Raw genomic sequence first — 20,412 nt, 5'->3', positions numbered from 1 at the left:
TGCTCCTCAGACAGAGGTCGCTGGTGGGCACAATTTCGATCGTGACCAAAGACTATTTTGAGCCATAAAAATACTATTGTTTAACGTGAATGAGAACTCGGGAGGGAAAACTGCGAAAAGAAATGAGAGAACATTGGAGAATGATCTATGGTTGATGTAGTTATCAATCACTTGATAATGTTGAAAATATGCAAAAATTCAAGCTCTAACTGGTTAAAATTTAATAGGTGTGTCCCAAAGCTTGTTTGGGACACATCTAGGAATCCGTCTGGGAAGTTAAACGAATGCCCTCGATGACAAGATTACTTTTAATAACATAAGTACGTTAATAACCTCGTAAATGGGCTGCCAGAGGGACAAATAGGTGCCTCTATAAGTTTCTTTATTGACCTATAAAACCGTGCGTTTCCTATCTACCCTCCCCGTATTTGTCATTCTCAGCGACAAACCGGAAGACGTTAAATGTCGTACGCCTGCTGTTATTACGGCTGATTGAACCAATTTCAACGCATGTTTCAAAGAGATTACTGATCTGCCGATAGCGTCTTATCACAGAATCCCGGAAATAGGGTCTTCTCTTAAAATTGGTTGGACTACAGAAGACCTTTGCGTTAATTTCCCTTTGGGAGCTAGTGAGGGGAAAAGAAAGAAAATTCGACAACAATAAGCAATAAAAACCAAATATTTTATCCACCAGGAGGCATTGCTGAGTACCGATTGCTCTAACGTAGCGGTTCTCAAAGTGTGGTCCGTGATCATGTCCAAAGACTAGACAAAGACCCTGTAGGTTCTCAAGACCATTTCAGGGGTCCGCGAGGTCAAAACTATTTTCACAATAATTCTAAGACGTTATACTAAGTATCTTAGTATATTGAGGGTTCCTCAATAATTTTTAGGAGTGTAAAGGTGTCCTGAGACCAAACAGTTTGAGAACCGCTGCTCTAAGGTAAGCTTAAAAGCCAACGATAAATAATTACGTGGATTCAAATCTGGTGAGTACATTGGCTAGGACCATACATCTAAAAGCATTCAGGATGGCAATTCCAGATGACTGATGGATATGTTGGTTAAGGAAATTAAGAAGTGTATTTGCTGTATTTAATCTTGATCCATCTTGTTGAAGAATGTTTCTAGCATATTAGCCCATGTCTTGAAGATTCCTTAGTGCCGATCAGACAAGAAAGGTTTTTTATTTGTCATGTTACACGGGTTCTCAAATTGTACATCCTAAGTTGTATCTTTTATTTAGAATTAACGGTCATCTACATTAAGAATCTACGCACACTGGCTAAGTGTGTTTAGAAGGAGCCACGATTCAAGAAACGAAAGACATAATTGGTTTCTCAAAAGAATCCGCCTCAAAGATTTTTAATGACCACAAAGCAAGCGTTTCTTCCATTTCTCAAAGGCGTAAATGTGGCAAAAAAACAATACCTCAAGAGCCACGCCATCTAAGGAGGACTTTACAGAAAAACCGGATATCCCATGTGCAGCAAATACCATCTGAATTCAACAAAGCCCAGAGCTACTCTATTTCAACCAGTACCATGAGCAGGGAATTGAAGAAATTGAGTATTGGCACTCGTCTGCCTATTCGGCAGCCACTTCTTTCGGAGAAAAACAGAAAAATCCTCTTGCAGTGGATCCGAGTACGTCGTGATTGGACAGTGGAACAATGGGAGAAAGTCATATGGTCAAACGAATCAAGATACACTTAGTTTTGAACTGATGGTAGGCAGAGAGTATGGCGAGAACCTGACGAAGCGATGGACCCCGCTTGCCTTGTTATGGCAACCCAAGCATTTGGAGGTGGTATCATGGTATGAGGAATGTTTAGTTGACACGAATTCGGTCTGTTGATACAAGTGGAAGGTGGAATCTCATCTAAAAAGTACCTAAATTTCGTATCAGACCCATTGCACTCTGCAATGTTACACTTATATCCCGAAGGTGATGGCCACTTTAAGGATGACAATGCAACAGCGCATCGTGCATGAATGGTTCAAAGAATATCACACCCATTTTAACCATCTTTCCTGACCCCCACATTCACTTGATCTTAATCCTATTAGGAATGTGTTGGATAGGATGTAGAGAGAGCTGTTCGGCAACAAAGTCCTCTTCCTTCAACTTTATGGCAAATACGCGACAAATAGACCAAAACGCACTAAAAACACCTTATAGAATCCATGCCTTGCAGCACAGTTGCTGTTATTCGAAAAAAGGCGTCTCGATTCGATACTGAATAAAGGTTCTTATTTTTTTGGCCAGTGTGTGTACTGTATTATTAAAAAATGAGTAATCGGTGCGATCGTCATGTTATTAAACTTGTTTCCTTGAGCAAACTAATCCTGCCCCATTAGCCCAGGAAGAGGTCGAAATGGCCCATTGCGAGGGTTACCTCACAGGTTTGCTCACTTTCAGAGCGTCTCCCCATTGCGGAAGTGTGAAGGATCTACGTGCTTCGGCCACTTCCCCCGAGGCACAGGCACTGGTGAGGTGGATACGGGAGCAGCTGTAACCACCTTACTTAGCCAATGCAGTAGTCAAGTTATCCTAAAAGTGACCTGCACGAGCGAGAGGAATGCGCGTCTGGAAGGCCGCTTAACTGGTCCCGGTACTGTATTCTTCGCACCTATCCGTAACCTGGTACGTACGCTACACAAAACCGTTTTATTGGGCCGTGAACATTGCGAAGGTTTGTTTATGGGATGTAGATCCGGCTCCGAAGATTGGCTAACCGGAGTCCATATTTAGCCGAGTGACCTCATGCAGTTAAAGACGAAAACAAGCTGCTAACATCACCTTTGAATATCTTTTCGATGACTACTCTATGTTTAATTTGTCATCAGTGACCTTGAATGTGAAAGACAAAAAAAAAAAGGAAAGGGGTTTTCAACCCCTTCTGCGATTATGAAAACGATTTGCGGCCAAAAGCTTTAAAAATTGGTTTTCGAAACTGGTTCCCAGATAAGATATGCCAACAGACAACTCCATAAAAATGATTTTTGAAGTTCGTGACCGACCTCTGGAATGTTTTTATTGATTTAGAATGGAAAGGGGTTGGAACGGGGGGCCAGTCTTCAGCGTCTGTACGTTTATTCTATTTATTATTATATAAAAGTACATCGCGGGGACTTCAAGAAAGAAATGGATAATTTTACCGTCGATAATGTGATATAAGACGTGTGGTAATAAAGTTCCCGGACTGGTGCAATAAAAAGAACAGAAAGTTGAAGGAACACAAATGGTTTTATCACAACCTGACTGAATGCACTTATTGAATCGTTCTGAAAGTTTCTGAAAATGGTCAGCGAAGGCGTCCAAAGAGACGATGCAGTGGCTACGTTTTTATTTTTGTCCAACATCCTGAAATCTCTTTCCTTTGAGCGCACTTCTTTACCTTTGGAAAGAGGAAGAAGTCTGTTGATGGTTGATCTGTTAAATGCCTGTTTCTTCAGAAATGTCTTCACAACAGGTGCGGAGTGGACAGGTACTGTCGTACAACAAGAACCAGCGCCTTTCTCTCGAAATTGCGACCTCACCTGGGAAATGCGCTTTAATAGAATTTGAAGCACAAATACATAGAATACAGCATTCGCTCTCTTCCCTCCAGGCAAAAATTCCTTCTGAATTTGACTCTGTTGTCGAAAAACACAATCAACATTATCTTGATCCTGGACTTCTGTAAACCATTTAGGCTTTGGTGATGATTTTGAAGTCCACTGCATGCTCCAACACTTATCTGCACTGACGATACAGTCGAGGAAATTGGAATTGCCTTGTTTGGAATTGAATGAAGTCTTCACACGATGACACCCTTCTTTGCTTCTGCTCATCCGTGAGGCTGTGTGGCACAAACTTTGCACAGACCTTCCTTTTCTCATGCAGAATTTTATGAATCGTCTCTTGTCCATATCCAACACATCAGCCATCGTTCTGAGGATAAAGCGACGATCTCTTTCCACTCTGACACCATTTTTGGAGGTAATGGACGAGCAGTTCTTGGGTCATTGCGAACGCCTCACGCCCATCTTTGAACCGCTTATGCCATTCAAACACAGTGTTACGACTTGAAGGATTTAACACCATAAACAGTTTTAACACTCCATACGTTTGAAGATATTCCCAGTTTTAAACAAAATTTGATATTCGATCCTGAAATATTTTGAAATACCCATATAAAGAAACCTCTTATAGATGAATGGTATTCAACCTTTTTTGTTGACTTAACTCCTTACATTTCAATCTTTTTGTTGATATACTCTTACTCCAGGAAGATCTGGTTTTTCATCCAGCAAACTGGATAATCGCTCACAGAAGAGTAATTTACAGCCATACAACAATTATACATACCACGCAATATGGTCTAAGTTGCTAATGCGCCTAAAAACATGAATCTGGCTGCCAGTGTCCATTGATACAGAAACAGACTGCCAAAAGTGAATCCAAGTTAGTACCACAGAGCATCAAGAATAAAAACGTTTTTGCTGCTTTATGAATATTTTAACAATGGGACTGATAACCGGAGAAAGAAACAGGGAGTACAAGAACTTCGATTCGAAGTGGAAATAGACGAGATCGCGATATGCAGAATAGAAGGAGAGTGGAAGAAGGCTCTCAGAATTCGAACAAATGAACCCCACATCATACCACACAGAGACCCAACAAAATCCTGTGGCAAGTCAGAGACCACTTCAATCGGCGAATGATACCGGGCTACTTCCAAAACAACGAAGAAACGCTAGATACCATCCACATAGACATTTACTGAGCCCTGTAGCAGCTACCAGGATGAGAACAACACAAAATCAACTGAAAAGACAAGGAGACACCAGCCGGGGAAAGGAGTCTACAGCAATAGAAGCGCTAAAGGTGAAGAACTGATCCAGTACCATGGGGTATCAGAAGTAAGAAGCTAATCAAAAACTGAATCTTATCCTCAAGAAAGTCAACATCCACAAAAATAAAAAATAAAAATAAATTATTTATTAGGTCATCCTTAATTGATTACATCTACCCGTGTGTTTTGTGTCTGTAAATTTCGTGTGTTCTCTGGTGGAATTGTCTGTTCTGCAGGACGAAAGCCCCCAGTTTCTGCGGGGTGGACCTTGATGTCTACGCCTGAGACCGACTAACTCAGCCAGAGTGAAAAAATCTATTAAAGTTCCTCGCGTCATCGACGGGATTCGAACCAGGCCTTTCCACCCGGTGTGGGGAGGAGAGTGACGATACCACTGTGCTACCAACACAGACTAACAACATCCGCACCAAAGACAACACCTATAAGCAGAGGATCGCAGAATAGCTGGACACCCTCAAACAGAACCTCTTTGCTCTCAGCAAGAGACTTCCCCGACATGGAGAGTGCCAGAGGAAAACAGGCAACAGGATTTTTATGAGCAGCAAAGAGCCTTCTACAGGAGCATCAGACAAGAGGAAAAGGAGTACAGAGGCTCCCCGAGACCAGGAGGCACTGGAGGAATTCTAAGATAACCTGCGTAGCAGCAAAGTTAATCATAAGGTTGTACCTCCTGGATAGACCTAAACGGAAGAAAACGAACGATATACAAGAGATGACAGAACGGGAAATTCAGGAAAAGAAATACAACAGTCCATTAGGAAGTCGCACAACTGGCAAACCCCAGGAATATATAACATTCACCACTACTAGTACAAGAAGTTCAGCTGCACAGACACACATAGCAGAGCAGTTCACCCAGATGATAATGAACCCTGACAATTCCAGAGTCTCTGACTCAAGGAATCATTTGTGTGAATCTGAATGCTAAAGATAAAGACACCAGAAACCCGGTTACAGATCGATCACCTGTCTTTCAACAACGTACAAGATCCAGACCAGTTGCATAACTTAGAAGATACCAGACTGCTTGGAGAGCCAGAACATCATGGCCGAGCATAGTGGCATAGCGTTTTGTGAAAGGCGCCACCGGTGGTTTCCCACATCTGCACCATGGTACTTTATGAGGAAGTGACAGAGACGGTAAGGTTCTGCAAGGCTGCCCAGTTCTGGAGCTTCACAAGCGTTCCATTTGCAATAGTTTCCAAGGACGCCCTAGTGTCCGCATGCACCAGGACAAGGTCGTTCGCGAAGGCCAAGGGCGGCTCAACTCCCCCCCCCCCCCAAGATCCAAGCCCAGGACAATAGACCAGAACAGAGCCCTGGGGGCAGGACAATAGACCAGAGCAATGGTCCAAGCACGGAGCCCTGGGGGCAACATGGCCGCGCATTTTTATTTTATTTTTATTTATTAACACACAACTGTATATACATTCTCAAGTTATCTTAATCAATTTACATACAATATTAATCAATTTATATACAATATTTATATACAGATTTATATACATGCTCTTATATATACTGTAGTCTTTCTGTACATTGATTGTGTGTGTGTCCTGATATGAAGGGTGGCTCCTAGACACAAGCCCATCTCCACCTTTTACTCCTGAGAAAGCTCAGAACGTCTGCAAGACAGGCCTGAAAAAAAGAGCATTATGTCAGGCCATTTCGCCACCAGGGATTAACTAACACCTGGATCCACCATTCTCTATGTGTGCTGTAATGCACAAATCCTGCACCTACCGGAAGTAGTGCTATACTGGTAGGTGCCAGCAATCCCGCCCCCAAGGCTGCCCAAACTTGGAGGCCAGCGAAAAAAAAAAAATAATAAAAAAAAATAAAAATAAAAATAAAAATAAAATAAAAAATAAAAATAAAAATTTTCCAACTAAGAACAATGTACACTTGTTGAAAAAAAAAAAGCAACATTATACGATTATTTACATGCAAATAGCAAATACATACACTTACATTAACTTAACACTTAGAAACATTAACATTAACATTATCTCCACTTTAGAGTCCATCCACAAATGCAAGCCTGAATTGGGTGTCCAGGAGCAGAAGATCATCTCGCTGTAGACAAGAAACATCCTATAAAGATGACATTACACGAAGTGTTCTGTCGTCAAATGTGCAGCACTTCCCTTAATTGGTATCCTGCAATAGATTTCTTAGCTCCTGTCTTCTTTTAAAAACTTTGGCCGAGAATTCCTGAAGCAAAGCAAAGATGTCCCACCTCTGAACCAAGAGAGGTAAATTATTCTCCGTGAGGTTTGGCAACCTATTTAGTAATTCCTGCCTGTCTGAAGTATACAGTCCGCATTCAAGGATGACATGTCTCCAAGATTCCACCTCACCGCACGAACAGTAGGGGTCAGGTTCTAATCCTCTTTCAAATAGTTTGGCCCTTAAGCCATGTCCAGTGATTAAGTAACTCGTTGTCATGGTGGGAGCAAACCAAGACGACACCCTCCTGTCCATTGCAAAGCTTACGGCTGGAATGAAGCCTCTTGTAATGGTTCCATACTCACTCAAATCCCAACGTTGCTGCCAGCAATTCACAAGCTCGCCCCAAATTCTACGTTTTTCCTCCTTTATGTTGTTATTTGGATTAGAGGTGATATTCAATATTTGTAACGCCCTTCCCTTCTTTAAGTTATATACAATACCTCGGAAAATAATGTGTAAATCCAAGGGGATGGTACCTGCAATAACCTGTAAGGCATTTGTCGACACTGTCCTTGGAGCGCGTATAACTGTAAGCAACATTGTACGTTGCAGGGACAGAAGCTTGGCTTTAGTTGTAACCTTGGTAGCAGCCGCAAACCAAATACCAGCACCATAATCTACAATGGGAAGAAATATCGTCTTGTAGTACAATACCAGAGTTTTTTTGGATAAACCCCATTCCTTGCGGGAAATTCTAACAACTGCAGCTACGAACTTTTTGATTTTTTCATTGATTTTAGTGACATGTACATGAAACCTGAGACGATCATCTAAAGTTAAACCCAGATATTTGGTGTTCTGTACATATGGAATTTGAGTACCATATAGGGTTACCTTTGGCGGCCTTCCATAATCGAAGTGGTGTTTAAACACCATGAAATTGGTCTTGGTGACAGAAATCTTTAGTTTATTCAAACCCGCCCATGCCACTAAATTATTCAAAACTGACTGAATTTTTTGTTCGAGAATTTGTCTTGATCCTCCCTGCACCGCCACCACCAAGTCATCTGCATATGCAACTTTGATGAACTCATCGCTATCCTTCGTGAGCCACTGGTCTAGCACTGCATTCCAAAAGAGAGGTCCCAAGACTGAACCTTGAGGGCATCCTCTTGAAACGGTTGTCGTGTATGATAAATGCTTTGCACATACTCTAATTTGTCGATCCTTAAAGTAAGATCTGAGGACTCTGAACAGGTAGTCATCACACTTTGCCAGTTGCAGTGACCTGAGAGCACTCTCCCACCAAAGGGAATCGAAAGCGCCCTCAAAGTCAATAAAAACAGCAAGAACATATTTGCTGTTTGCCTCCTGAATGTAAGTCAGCAGGGTTGAGATTGCGTCCTCAGTGGAACGTCCTTTTTTGAATCCAAACTGGCAATCAGAGGAGAGATTATGTTCTGTAAATAATTTAAAAATCCTTGGGGCAATCATCCTTTCAAATAATTTGCCAAGATTTGCCAATAAAGAGATTGGCCTGTATGCTCTGGGGTTTGTTTTTGGCTTTCCCGGTTTATGCAAGATTTTTAAGAGCGCAAGCTTCCATTCGAGAGGGAAAAGCCCTTCTAGCAGGCATTTATTAAATAAGTTTAATAAAATCTCAGGGAAGAATTCATAAAATTTTCCAATTACTTGATTCTCAATGAGGTCAATGCCAGGACATTTTTTATGGTTCAATTTAGCTACTGCAGCTCCTAGCTCAAGCATATTAAAAATGGCAGTTTCGGTTGTCCCCTTATATTCACGATTAATGCGTCTAATTTCCGCTTGATCAGGGCTGTCCATAAACGGCAAATCTTCCGGAAATAGGCTACTCACTATCCCTTCGACTGTAGATTCCCAGTCCGAACTTTCTTGATTCTCTTTAATTATCGTGTTGTAAATTTCACCACACAAAAGTTTATTTCTTGAAAGCTTATAGATTATACCCCAAGGGTCAGCATTTCCTGTTTCCTTCACCAGACGTTGCCAACAATTTTGCCTGCTATCAGCAATTGCTTTATGGTACCTCTTCCTCAAGTCTCTGTAATCATTTTTCAAAGCCTGAGTGTCTGCGTCCGATAGATGCCTATTCCTTTGGTATGCTTTTCGTGCTTGTTGAGTTTGTTGTCTCAATTCAGCTAGTGTCGAAGACCACCATGGGACAGAAGTTCTTCCTGTCTGTTTTCTTTTCGTCGAGTAGGCCATCGCTTGATATAAATGATATTGAACCAGAAAAACATATTCTTTTGCTGTTAAGGTGTTAATGATTACTTTGTTATCTCCATTAAAAATTGTATTCAGATATTCACGAAACTTGGTCCAGTTCACCCTGTCCATCCGAAAACGCCTTAAATCCCTTATTGTTATATTCACTTGCCTATCCTCCGGTAAAATCGAGAAGGTGATTGCTCGATGGTCACTATTAATTAGATACGGATTGACGTCCCAATTTTGTACCCTATCCACCAGATTAATGGAGGTTAAAGTAGCATCTATATTAGATTCACCATTTGTCGTCGAGAATGTATATGGTTTATTTGGCAAGTTCTTTACACAGAGATTATGATCCAAGATCAGATCAACCAACTGCTCGCCTCGAGCATCAGAAAAGCCGCTGTTCCAAAGTGTAGACTTAGCGTTGAAATCTGCTGTAATTAGTAAGTTTTTAGCTGAAAATCTGCTACATACCCTGTCAAGTCTGTGTAAGGCTGGCTGAATATCTTCCGAGGGAGGAAAATACTGGGAAACCAGATAAAACGACTGGTCCCTGGAGGAAACCAGGATACAAACTGTGGTAGCAGAACATTCACTTGAGATAGTTGTTATTACTAGTTCACTGTTAAAGATAATTATGGCGGCCTTGGGTCGATCGTCACTTGAGGCAATAATCCTTGCCGAAATTGGATATCCTATAACTTTATACGCTGAACCCCCTACCTGAGAAGAGTAATACGGTTCTTGCAAGCATACAATATCAAACCCCAGATCATCAGCAGCTTTCCTAATCTCGTCCGCCGCTGCACGAGATCTTTGCCCATTAATCTGAAGAATTTTTATTTCGCCGTATTGCAGGTTAACACTTGTTGAATCAATTACCGTTGTATTATTCATGTCTGGTTCTTCGGTCTGTCAATTCAACAGCTTTAAGATACTCAGGGCATTTATTATCCCTGACCGAGTGATTACAATCCCTACCTCTACGTTTACAATTAACACACTGTGGTGGTTCCTCCTTGTGAATACAGTCAGAAAAAACATGGCCTCCACCCCCGCAGTGGCCACAAGATACAGCTTTATGGGAACAGAACTGCGCACTGTGACCATATCCCAGACATCTGAAGCATTTGCTTACAAGTGTAAACTTACGAAATCTGTGTGACGTAAAACCTAGATAAATTTTGTCACTCTGAATCACGTGTCCCATAAGGCGTGGGCTGAAACCAATAACCCAATTGGTCACTCTGGTTCCGGTGCCAGAGTTAAATCTGAATGTAATCTCATTCTTAACTTCCTCCTGGCTAAAACCAAAGTCTTTTAAATTTTTATTAATTAAATCCTCCAAAATATCCTCCTTAGAATATTCCTTCGGGACACCGTAGATCAAAATTGTAGGATCGGACAATCCGGGTTTTTCTATTGATAATCCTGCTTTTTTTAATGCAGAAGCACTTGAGATCTTCTTGGCATCATCAGGATTTGTTGTCTCTAACAACACACCTTTATTTCTCAAAAGACGTACACCCTTGATTTTCATGTCCTTGTGATCTTTTTTAATCACTTCAGTAACTGCCTTCCTGATATCCTGGCTAGACGCCAGGGAAGATTCTGCTGAGGGCCTAAGTATTAGTATGTTTTCGGAATCAGAGATCCCACTTCCGGAATCCATCCTATCTTCACCAGCAATTGGTCTGCCCGAAGAAGCTGCCACCTCCACTGAAGACGTTAGCAGAGGAATCTCTGTTATTTCAGGAGTCTGTCTATTTCGCTTTGTCCCACCACGAACAACTTCCGTAAAAGTCTTATGAGGATGTAGATCACGTTGGATCTGTATCATCTTGTCCAAAAGACCTGCTCTGATTTCCAATTCAGATGCTTTGGTCTTAAGTCGTTCATTGTCAATTAAGATTGCGGTGGTAACTGCCTCTAGATCCGCCCATAGACTATGAATGCGGTTAGAGGCAGACTTAGTTATCTTGCTAGAATCCTTTGATAGAAACTCTCCCAGAGCTTTCCTGATTTTGGCAACCGTCGCATATACAATTGAAGCATTCAAAGACCCACCCAGGTCCAATCCCTCTGTTAGAGAAAGATCTTCAGAAGATTCTGTTGGAATCGAGTTACTATCGACAATGACCATCGGCGGCTCAGAAGCCAACGAAACAGAGGGACTCTCCACCACAATGTTTTTATCTCCTCGAGCTTGAGTAATTCTAGGAGTTTTGGGAGTTTTCTTCCCCCTGCATCCCTTTTTTTTCTTAGATGAATCGGTAGACTCTGATCCAGAAGAATTCTCAATGTCAATATCTTGTGTCAGTATCCTAACTTGGTCATGGTCCAAGTCAGTATCCATGTCAGATAAGTGTAGGCAAAAAACAAAAAAAAAAAAAAAAAAACCACACGACTATTGTCTATCCTCTTGTTCTAAACTTGTCTTCTCAATCCTAATAGGATACTCATTAGTACCCTAAAGACAGAGTTATATCAATATGTCTATGTTCAATATGTATTTCACTTATCCAGCTGGATGGAAAGTGGAAGGGAAGTTCTGAAATCTTCGAAAAGCAGTGTCTAGATCTCAGTCCCTAATAGCCTGAGGGCGCCAGAAAAATTCTTGAAATTAAGTATTTTTATAAGATCCTCACCTACCAATAACGGGGTCCCAAGGACCAATAGATGAGGAGAAATATCAACTTTAAGATTGAGAAATGATAGCCCAAGCAAGCCCACAATATTATCCAGCAGAAGGCTTAAGTAAACTAATGAACAAACGATATTAAGTCAAAATACTGCGATGGCGCTAGTAAATGTTTTCCGTCTCCATGACTAATTTCAAAAAATGGAATATTTCAAGTCGCCATTATCATCCATACAAAGTCTATGGGATAATGGTATCTCTATGGGAGATTTCAGTGATATATGTATAAGCACTATGCAATGCAATGTACGACTATGAAATCAATTACTCAGTTTGTAATATAATCTCATGCAAATAATTCCACAACCCCACGGTCCCAACAACCAAAAAATCACCTATGAACTCACCACAACTTTAACTTCTAGGAAAACATATTTACACATAAGGGTGTTGTCAATGAACGCATTAAATATCTCAAAAAGCAGGAGCACATTCAGAACACATGAGCCACACTGGACGATACAGCGCCCTCTCAACATGGCCGAGCAGCAGAAGAATATTAACAGATGAACACAGGACGCAAGGAGCAATGGACTATTGATGCGGCAGTTATGGAGCAGGCCTACACGAAGCGCCGCAATCTGTAGACAGCCTAAATCAACTACCGAAAGGCCTTCGACTCCGTGCCCTGACAGAAACACTCATAATCTACAAAGTCAACCTGACACCGAAACACTTCTTAAAAGCAACCATAGAGAAATGTAGGACCACCATCAAGGTCGAGAACATCCCGACCAGACTGGTCCCCATCAGAAGAGAAATCTTTCAGAGAGAGAGAGATACCCTCTCTCTAGCAGTCAATACACTGTCCGCCATGCTCATTAACAGAAAGTATGGATATACCCCAAAACTAGATATACTTGCAATTTGTCGAAGACAAATGCAAGACCCATGGATTGAATCAGAGACATCCAATCGTTCAAAACTATCAGCTGAAGATCGGTAAGAGACAGAAGCTATGACAGAGGGAGAGACCTACAAATATCTGGGGATGATGCAGGCTGAACAGGAAGAACACAAGGAGATCAAGGCCTACCCGACTCAGAAGTACCATCAATGACTGAGGAGTCTGCTAAAATCAAGTTGAATGGTGGAAACATGGTTACAACCATAAACACTTGTGCTGTCCCTATACTAAGGCACTCATTCGGGATCAGAGATTGGACAAACTCGGACCTGGAGGAGATTATGAGACGGACCAGCATAGTAATGGCCAAGAGCCACCAATGCCACTGAAGTCGGCAGTGGAGAGACCGATAATAACCTGGAAAGAATGAGGTGTTTGACAGACTTCATTGCATTACAGGAGAAGGCAATTAAAAACCTGCGAGATTACTTTCTGGAAAAGACAACTCCAAGCCATAAGGAAATAAACAAACAGCACACCGCTAAACCTTAACAAGGAGACCCACTCAAACAGACAGAAGAAACAAAAACAGAACAATGGGCAAAGAAAACACTCCATGGCAAACACTACAATGACTTCCATCAAGACTATATAGTTAAGATGGCTTTCAACGCGCAGCTAACGTGCAGGAGGCTCTTCTCCGAGATCGAATGATGCATGCTCGCCAACCAAGAACAGTTAATCAACATGAGGAAATATATTACTAAAAACCCCGGATGATAGAATAACACATGCCGACGATGCCATCTGGACCTGAAACAATCCAATACATCACAGTGGCGTGCAGCGTGATCACACAGATAGAATACATTCGCAGACGAGACCAGGCCGCCAGGTTAATACCACAGAAACCAGCGAAACAATATCAATTGATCAAAGAAAGTGTGACGTATTGCAAGTACGAACCTTAGACCGTACCAGAGACCTCGACTCACAAACTGTACTGGAACTGAGCCGTAATAACGCACAAGAAGTTTGGCACAACAGGCAAGACATAATACTCATCGACGAGAAGGAAATGGCTACCTTCCTGATCGACAGCGGTACCCAACACTGACAACCTCCAGAAAACTTACGAGGAAAAAGATCTGGAAGTACACAGATCTAAGACAGGAGGTTAAAGAAATGTGGTGTATGGAACAAGCACGACCATCCCAATCACTGTATCAACCACAGGCATGGTGCCAAAAAACCCCCATAAGAACCTAACATCAATGTCTCGTATAGAACACTTAAATGGAACTCCAGAAAGCCGCGATTCTGAACACTGTAGGACACTCAGAGAGTTCCTCGATCAACAGTAACTGGACACAGCCAACTATCTCATGCACTTGGTACCAGTACTCCTTGCGAGGGTAGAAAAAGGTCCTATAAGGAGAAAAAGTCATTATAATGATAACTAGGGGTATTCGTCCCTGCTCGCTGCTCTCGCTTCTTTTGATAAAATAAAATAAAATACTTACACAAGCTTTCGACACTGTGTGTGTCTCTTCCTTAGCTACGAATATATATGGAAATCAAAAATGGCACCGCGTGGTCATGCTAGATAAACAAAGCGCGAGAACGAGGTTCATCTAGCATGATCACCCTAAAATACAAGCTTGTTTTACCACACTGGGTAAACGTAACCCACACGTGGGTTACGTTCATCGGCGTATTGGTGTGTTCACGGCTGATTTGCATGTAGGTGTGAGCTAAAAAAACGCGAAATATCTTACAGGGAAACCCTACTGATTCCTCCTGAGAAAAGAACTTCTTAATACTGACTTTTAAGTTATGTAAATAAAACTAAATAAAATTTCGGTTTATATTCCAGGATGACCACACGATCACAAAGATTTCCCTGACGAAGAGTGAATATTGAACTCCATAGACGATATTTTATGATTATAAACATTACTCATCCTTTTTTGTTTCCATCTGTTCTTTCCCTCTTGTAAAATAGAATGGATTTATTCGGCTACCATCCATCCGTAAACTTCACGCCCTTTTGATCTCCAGGTGTTTTTCCTTTTTTGAATTTGCCAGGACATTACCTTGTCACTGACTCCGTGGCGAGTTTTCTTGTTTGCCTCATTTGCCAGCTTTAAATGATAGGATGGTCTATTGCATCTTGTTGGGAGGTCTTGCAATTAAACGCTAATGATTTCAGAGGTTGGATTGTTCTTACATTTTTGTCACGTAATTCTACTTTATGTTGGTAAAGGAGGATTACGTGTCTGGTAAAGTTTAAAAAACAGAAAACGTACCACACGCTGATGTAACAACTCAATTCAACTTATCCGAGCGAAATTAAGTGGAAAGATAAACGGAATTTTTTGTGATCTCCAGTGTGTTTTGAATCTTATTTTTTACTTGTTGATGGATATACATGGCTTACTGTATAATGCGAGTAGCTCAATTAGAAGTTCGCTGATTTAATTGGAATTTTCGTATTTTTTATGTAGTTTAAGCGCCCATCCGTTTACTAAAATATCCGGAAATTCCTGGTTCCTGCTACAGTCGATAGTTTTGTTTCAGCAATCTCAGTATGTTCGAAGATGGGACCCTACATAGGCAACTCCCTTTCCGACTGTTGTTCCATCCATTTTGCGATCTGCGTTTGCTCTATCTAAAGACATCTACAATTTCTTCTTCTTCACTCCAATTACGGGCCACTGGTTTTGTTAATAACATCGATCCTCCTTTCTCTGTCTTTTAAAGTTCCACTCCAGTGAATTCACTCATCAAAAGAGTCGCCAACCATGTCTGCTTACTTAATAGAATTTCCCCGTCTTCAAGGGTGTAATGTCTCCATAATATGGAATGCCTCCATCAACTACGGTCGTCTACGCCTGTCTTAAGGTCACTTGTTTGGCGTGTTGTTACCACCAGACACTGTAATTGGCCACATGAATTTAAAGCTTAGATCTTCTCTTCTAATCGAAACATCGATCGAATTATGATTCATATAAATTTGCAAAATGTCAGAACTCTACAAATTAGCATTAGCATTAGTAGAGGCATATGATGCAAGAAAGCAAGCTTATGCAGCATCAGCCAAAAAAAAAAAAAAAAAACCACTCCCATTTCACCCCTCCGTTCGTTCGAAATACCTGTCCAGCTAGGCCTTAAATTTATTTAGGCTGTCAACTTCCACGACAAGGGATGGAAGTCTGTTCCACCTACCAACCACCCGCTGGCTAAAGGCAAATTTCCGCACGTCTATCCTACATCTGTCTTTCCTCGATTTGAATTTATGCCCTCTCAGGTGATTTTTCTGAGCTAGAGGAAGAATCCCATCAGCATTGAGCATGCTCAAACCATTCAAGGCTTTATACACCTCTATCAGATCACCTCTCTGGTGCCTAGTCTCCAGACACTATAATTTGCAAAACTTAACCTTTCTTCGTAAGAGAAACCCTTTGTTCCATTCACTAACTTTGTTGCCCTTCTCTGTACTCGTTCCAGCAGCTCTACATCCTTCTTGAAATGAGGCTTCCAGACCTGTATACAGTACTCAAGGTGTGGCCTGACCATTGCCTTATACAAGGGAATGATCACCTCCTTATCCCTGCTAGAAACATTCCTGTATATCATTGAAAACACACCATGAGCTACTCTTGCAGCCCGTCTGCACAGCTTAGAGAACTTCATATCTGCCTGCACAATTACCCCCAGGTCCTTTTTGTTCTCTACCACTGTCAGCGTAGTACCACAGAGTTAATACGTTGCTCTGGGGTTGCTGTTTCTCGTAAGTAGTACTTTACATTTGTCAATGTTAAACTTCATTTGCCACCTCTCAGCCCATCTGCTCAACCATTCCAGATCCTGTTGCAGCAACATAGCGACAGTAGTGTCCTTAACAACCCTGCCAAACATTGTATCGTCTGCAAACTTGGACATTAAGCTTGATATACCATCTTCAATATCATTTATAAATACAGAAAACAATAATGGACCCAATACTGAACCCTGAGGGACTCCACTAATAATATTACTCCACGATGAGCAATGTCCGTTGATTACCACTCTCTGTCTTCTCCAACTCAACCACCCCTTTATCCATAGCAGCAATTTGCCTCCACTGCCACACTGCTCCAATTTGTGCAGCAGTCTTCCATGTGCAACAGCATCAAAAGCCTTTCTAAGATCCAAGTATATAATATCAAAGTTATTCCCTGCATCCAGTTCTTTTGTGACTGCATCATAGTATCCAATCAAATTGGTCAGGCAAGACCTGCCCTTAACAAAACCATGCTGTGTCTGAGCTATAACTGAATTCTTGTCTAGATGATCCTGCAGTGCTTCTTTAACCAGTGCCTCCATTAATTTTCCTGGAAGAGAAGTTAAACTCACAGGTCTATAATTGCTTGTGTCAGCCTTTGATCCTCCTTTGTGAATTGGGGGTCACATTCGCACATCTGCAGTCCATGGGTACCTCCCCTGAGTCCAAAGAAGCTCTCATAATTATGGCTAAGGGTTTGCTTACTTCCTTTGCTGCCTCCTTCAATATAACTGGATAGATCCCATCCACCCCGGGTGCTTTTTTTTATGTTTATCCTCAACAATTTCTCCTCCACTTTTCTCTCAGTTATTACAAAATCATCTAGCTCACTGCCAGAGTTTACTTCGTCTCTGGCATCACCTTTCCTGAATAACTCCTCATGTGTGAATTTAGATGCAAAATACTCATTTAGTTTGTTAGCCACCCGAGCAACATCCTCAACTGTTGAACCATCAATATCCAGTAGACCCATCTGATTCATCCCTTTCCTTCTAGAGTTTACATAGGTAAAGAACTCTTTTCTGTTTTTCTTTGCATCCTTTGCCAAGGATTCCTCATAATCTCTTTCATCGAGTATTTGCAGAGTATTTTCAAATGTACCTCTTTCATCGATTACTTGCAGAGTAGGGACACCTTCTCCCCGTTTTGCCATAGACATTTTGCATTTTGTTAGGAGAAAGAAATCGTGGATTGTGTGACGAATCTTTTAAGCACTTCCAGTCATCTTCATTTAAGAAAAACAAGTGAAATTTTATATTTAGCTACGGTTTATTCTCATGCGTGTCCATGTTTAGAAAGTAAATTTTTTTTGACGTTAATGCTCGCTTAACTTGTTTATGGAATAATTTTAAGATGATGACCATCGTCAGCTAACAAAGTTCTATCGCAACTGGATTAACTACATTTCAAAATCTGGTATGTGGCTGACAATAATTTCAACAAAATTGACGATGGAGTCTAAGCCCTCGTGGGTAGCACAATTGGTAGAATCGCCCACCATCCCCACATTGGATGGAAGGGACCAGAGTTCGAGTCCCTTCGATGAAGGGAGGAATTTTAATGGGCCTTTTTCACAACGTACAGAGTTAGTCGGTCTCAATCGAGGGTAGAATGGTTTTTTCCTCCCGGAAACTCGATTTTTCGTCCAGCAAACAGAACATCGAACACAGAATACACGCAATTTACAGACAGTATACACTGAGCAAGATGGACTTATTCGCTGATGGTCCTAAAATCCTACAACAACAACAACAGATAGAATCTACTGAAATTAAAAGATAAAATCAGTAGAATCTACTGAAACTAAGTGAAAAAAATCAGTAAAATCTACTAAAATTAAAGAAAAATATTAGTAAACTATTATAAATCCTGCTGAGTAACTCCTTTCTGTATCTAATTAAAGTGTACGGTGTCAGTCATGTCTGTTTAATTGGCAGTTGAATCCTGTATCTCATTAGCGTATTTTTATCCTCAGGGCTTCGTAACAGTTGCTGACCAGACTCCTTCCCACAGTCACTATGCCGTGTAAGGCCACGAGTGCTTTCTCGAGTACGCTGTCATGGATTGTTCTACGGAGGCTCCTCCTGGTGGCGCCCTTGATAAGCATTGCAGTCTGCCAAGGTCAGTAAACTTGACGATATTTTTATTTAAGTGCGTAGAATGTGTGATGAGAGGGATGTTCGTTATTGGTACCCGCAGGGTGAAGGAGGTTTTCGTAGGGGGGTTGGAGAAGCTAATCGATGCTCCCTAAAGCAATACGTGACTTGAAGTCTTCGGAACGAATGTTGAGAATAATAGCGAGGAATGAAGCAAGGGATAATAGAGTTTGCCTTTAAACCCCTGAGAGAACATCTGACTTCCGTAAAATTATTGACCGCTTTTCCGTGTATATCCTTAGCTTTGTCGACAAGTATCCATTTCATGAACGGGGATGAATTCACCAAAAAGGATGCAAGGCCGAGGTCACTCGTAGTGATTTGCTTCACAATGCTTTGATTCCACAGTAGAGTTGTAGCTCATAATTTTCTTTTAAATATATGAATTGGAATATTTCTATTTTTTTATTAATCATCATCATCATTAGTAATTCAATCTTGTGACTGGTCAGTCCCTAACTCTCTATGATGAGCTGTCTCCATCTTTGTCTCCATCATGTACGTATTTTTCTTTGCTTCCCCACTTCTTACTCCCAAGTGTCTCCTTAATTATCACTTCGGCAAAAGCGTTGCACAATCTGGGGGAAAGTCTTACTCTCTTTTTAACTTTAGCTTTTTCTGTCAGTTCTTCCCTCACTCTTATCTTTGCATTTTGTCTTCTGTATAAACCATAGATCAGTTCAATTATCTTCTTCTTTTATCCAAGTTTCTCAAGAAACGTGAACAGTTCTCTCCAGATCACTCAATCAAACTCCTAGTTATCCACAAACCACACATAGAGGTTTCTTCCCATGTTATACATTTTCTTTCACAACGTTCCAATAGCATCTCTCGTCGATCTGCTGAGAAAGCCTCACTGTCAGTCAGCCAGAAATTGTTCAATATGACTCTCCATACGTACTTCGATAATTTTCAGCAGAATCTTGGATGCATGGGTAATAAGACTTATAGTTCTGTGGTCTGAGCATACTGTTGGTGTCATCTTCTTGGGTAGGGGGATTATGATTGATGTGCAGAATTCCTCTGGCCAACGTTCATCCCTGTTTATCTTCTTTATCAGTTCAAGTAAAGCTTTCTTTAGATTTTCTCCACTGTATTTTAAAAGCTCTGCAGGTACGTTGTCAATTCCTGGTGCTTTGTTATTGCTGAGAGACTTTAAGGTTGCGTTGAATTTATTTGTCAGCTGACTTGAGAACAGTCCAATTATGGGACTATTCATGGTGACAGGAGAGCGTAACAAAACATTGATTGATTAGAATTTCTTTTTAGTGCTGAGTGCTGTTGGGACGCAAGCACAGAATCCAGAGGAGTACTCTTTTGTTAACTACAGAAGACTTAACTGTTGTAGCTGGCCTGAGGCAATTTCCAATACTCCCGTTTTAGGAAGACTTCTGTCAGTCAAAATAGACCCAGCGTTCGAAATTATTAACAGTTAGAGCGCCTCTGGTGAATTTTCTGTCTATAACCTTCCACCATGTCTCTCACAGGAAATACGTTAGAATCGTATTTCCTGTGAGAGCTCTAGATTAGTCTATACTGTGTTTACGAGTATATTTCTAGCAAAATACTATATAGCATTTATTTATGAAG

At 41.1% G+C, this 20,412-nt stretch overlaps 1 protein-coding gene across 2 annotated transcripts in view; it reads left to right on the top strand.

Annotated features, from left to right (window-relative positions):
- Nucleotides 1-20,412, top strand: part of Cad96Cb (protocadherin Fat 4-like Cad96Ca) — a 49,019-nt gene that overhangs the window by 5,605 nt on the left and 23,002 nt on the right. For both annotated transcript variants that reach the window (XM_090386496.1, XM_090386506.1), the window contains exon 2: nt 18,642-18,787. In XM_090386496.1, the coding sequence (XP_090242622.1) occupies nt 18,685-18,787 (103 nt within the window). In that variant the 5' untranslated portion in view covers nt 18,642-18,684. The remainder of the gene's footprint in view (nt 1-18,641; nt 18,788-20,412) is intronic.

Source organism: Mastigoproctus giganteus, chromosome 1 (genome assembly GCF_048544385.1).
Source record: "Mastigoproctus giganteus isolate SK-2022 chromosome 1, ASM4854438v1, whole genome shotgun sequence".
Lineage (NCBI taxonomy): Eukaryota > Metazoa > Arthropoda > Arachnida > Uropygi > Thelyphonidae > Mastigoproctus > Mastigoproctus giganteus.
This window is presented reverse-complemented; position numbering and strand designations above follow the sequence as displayed.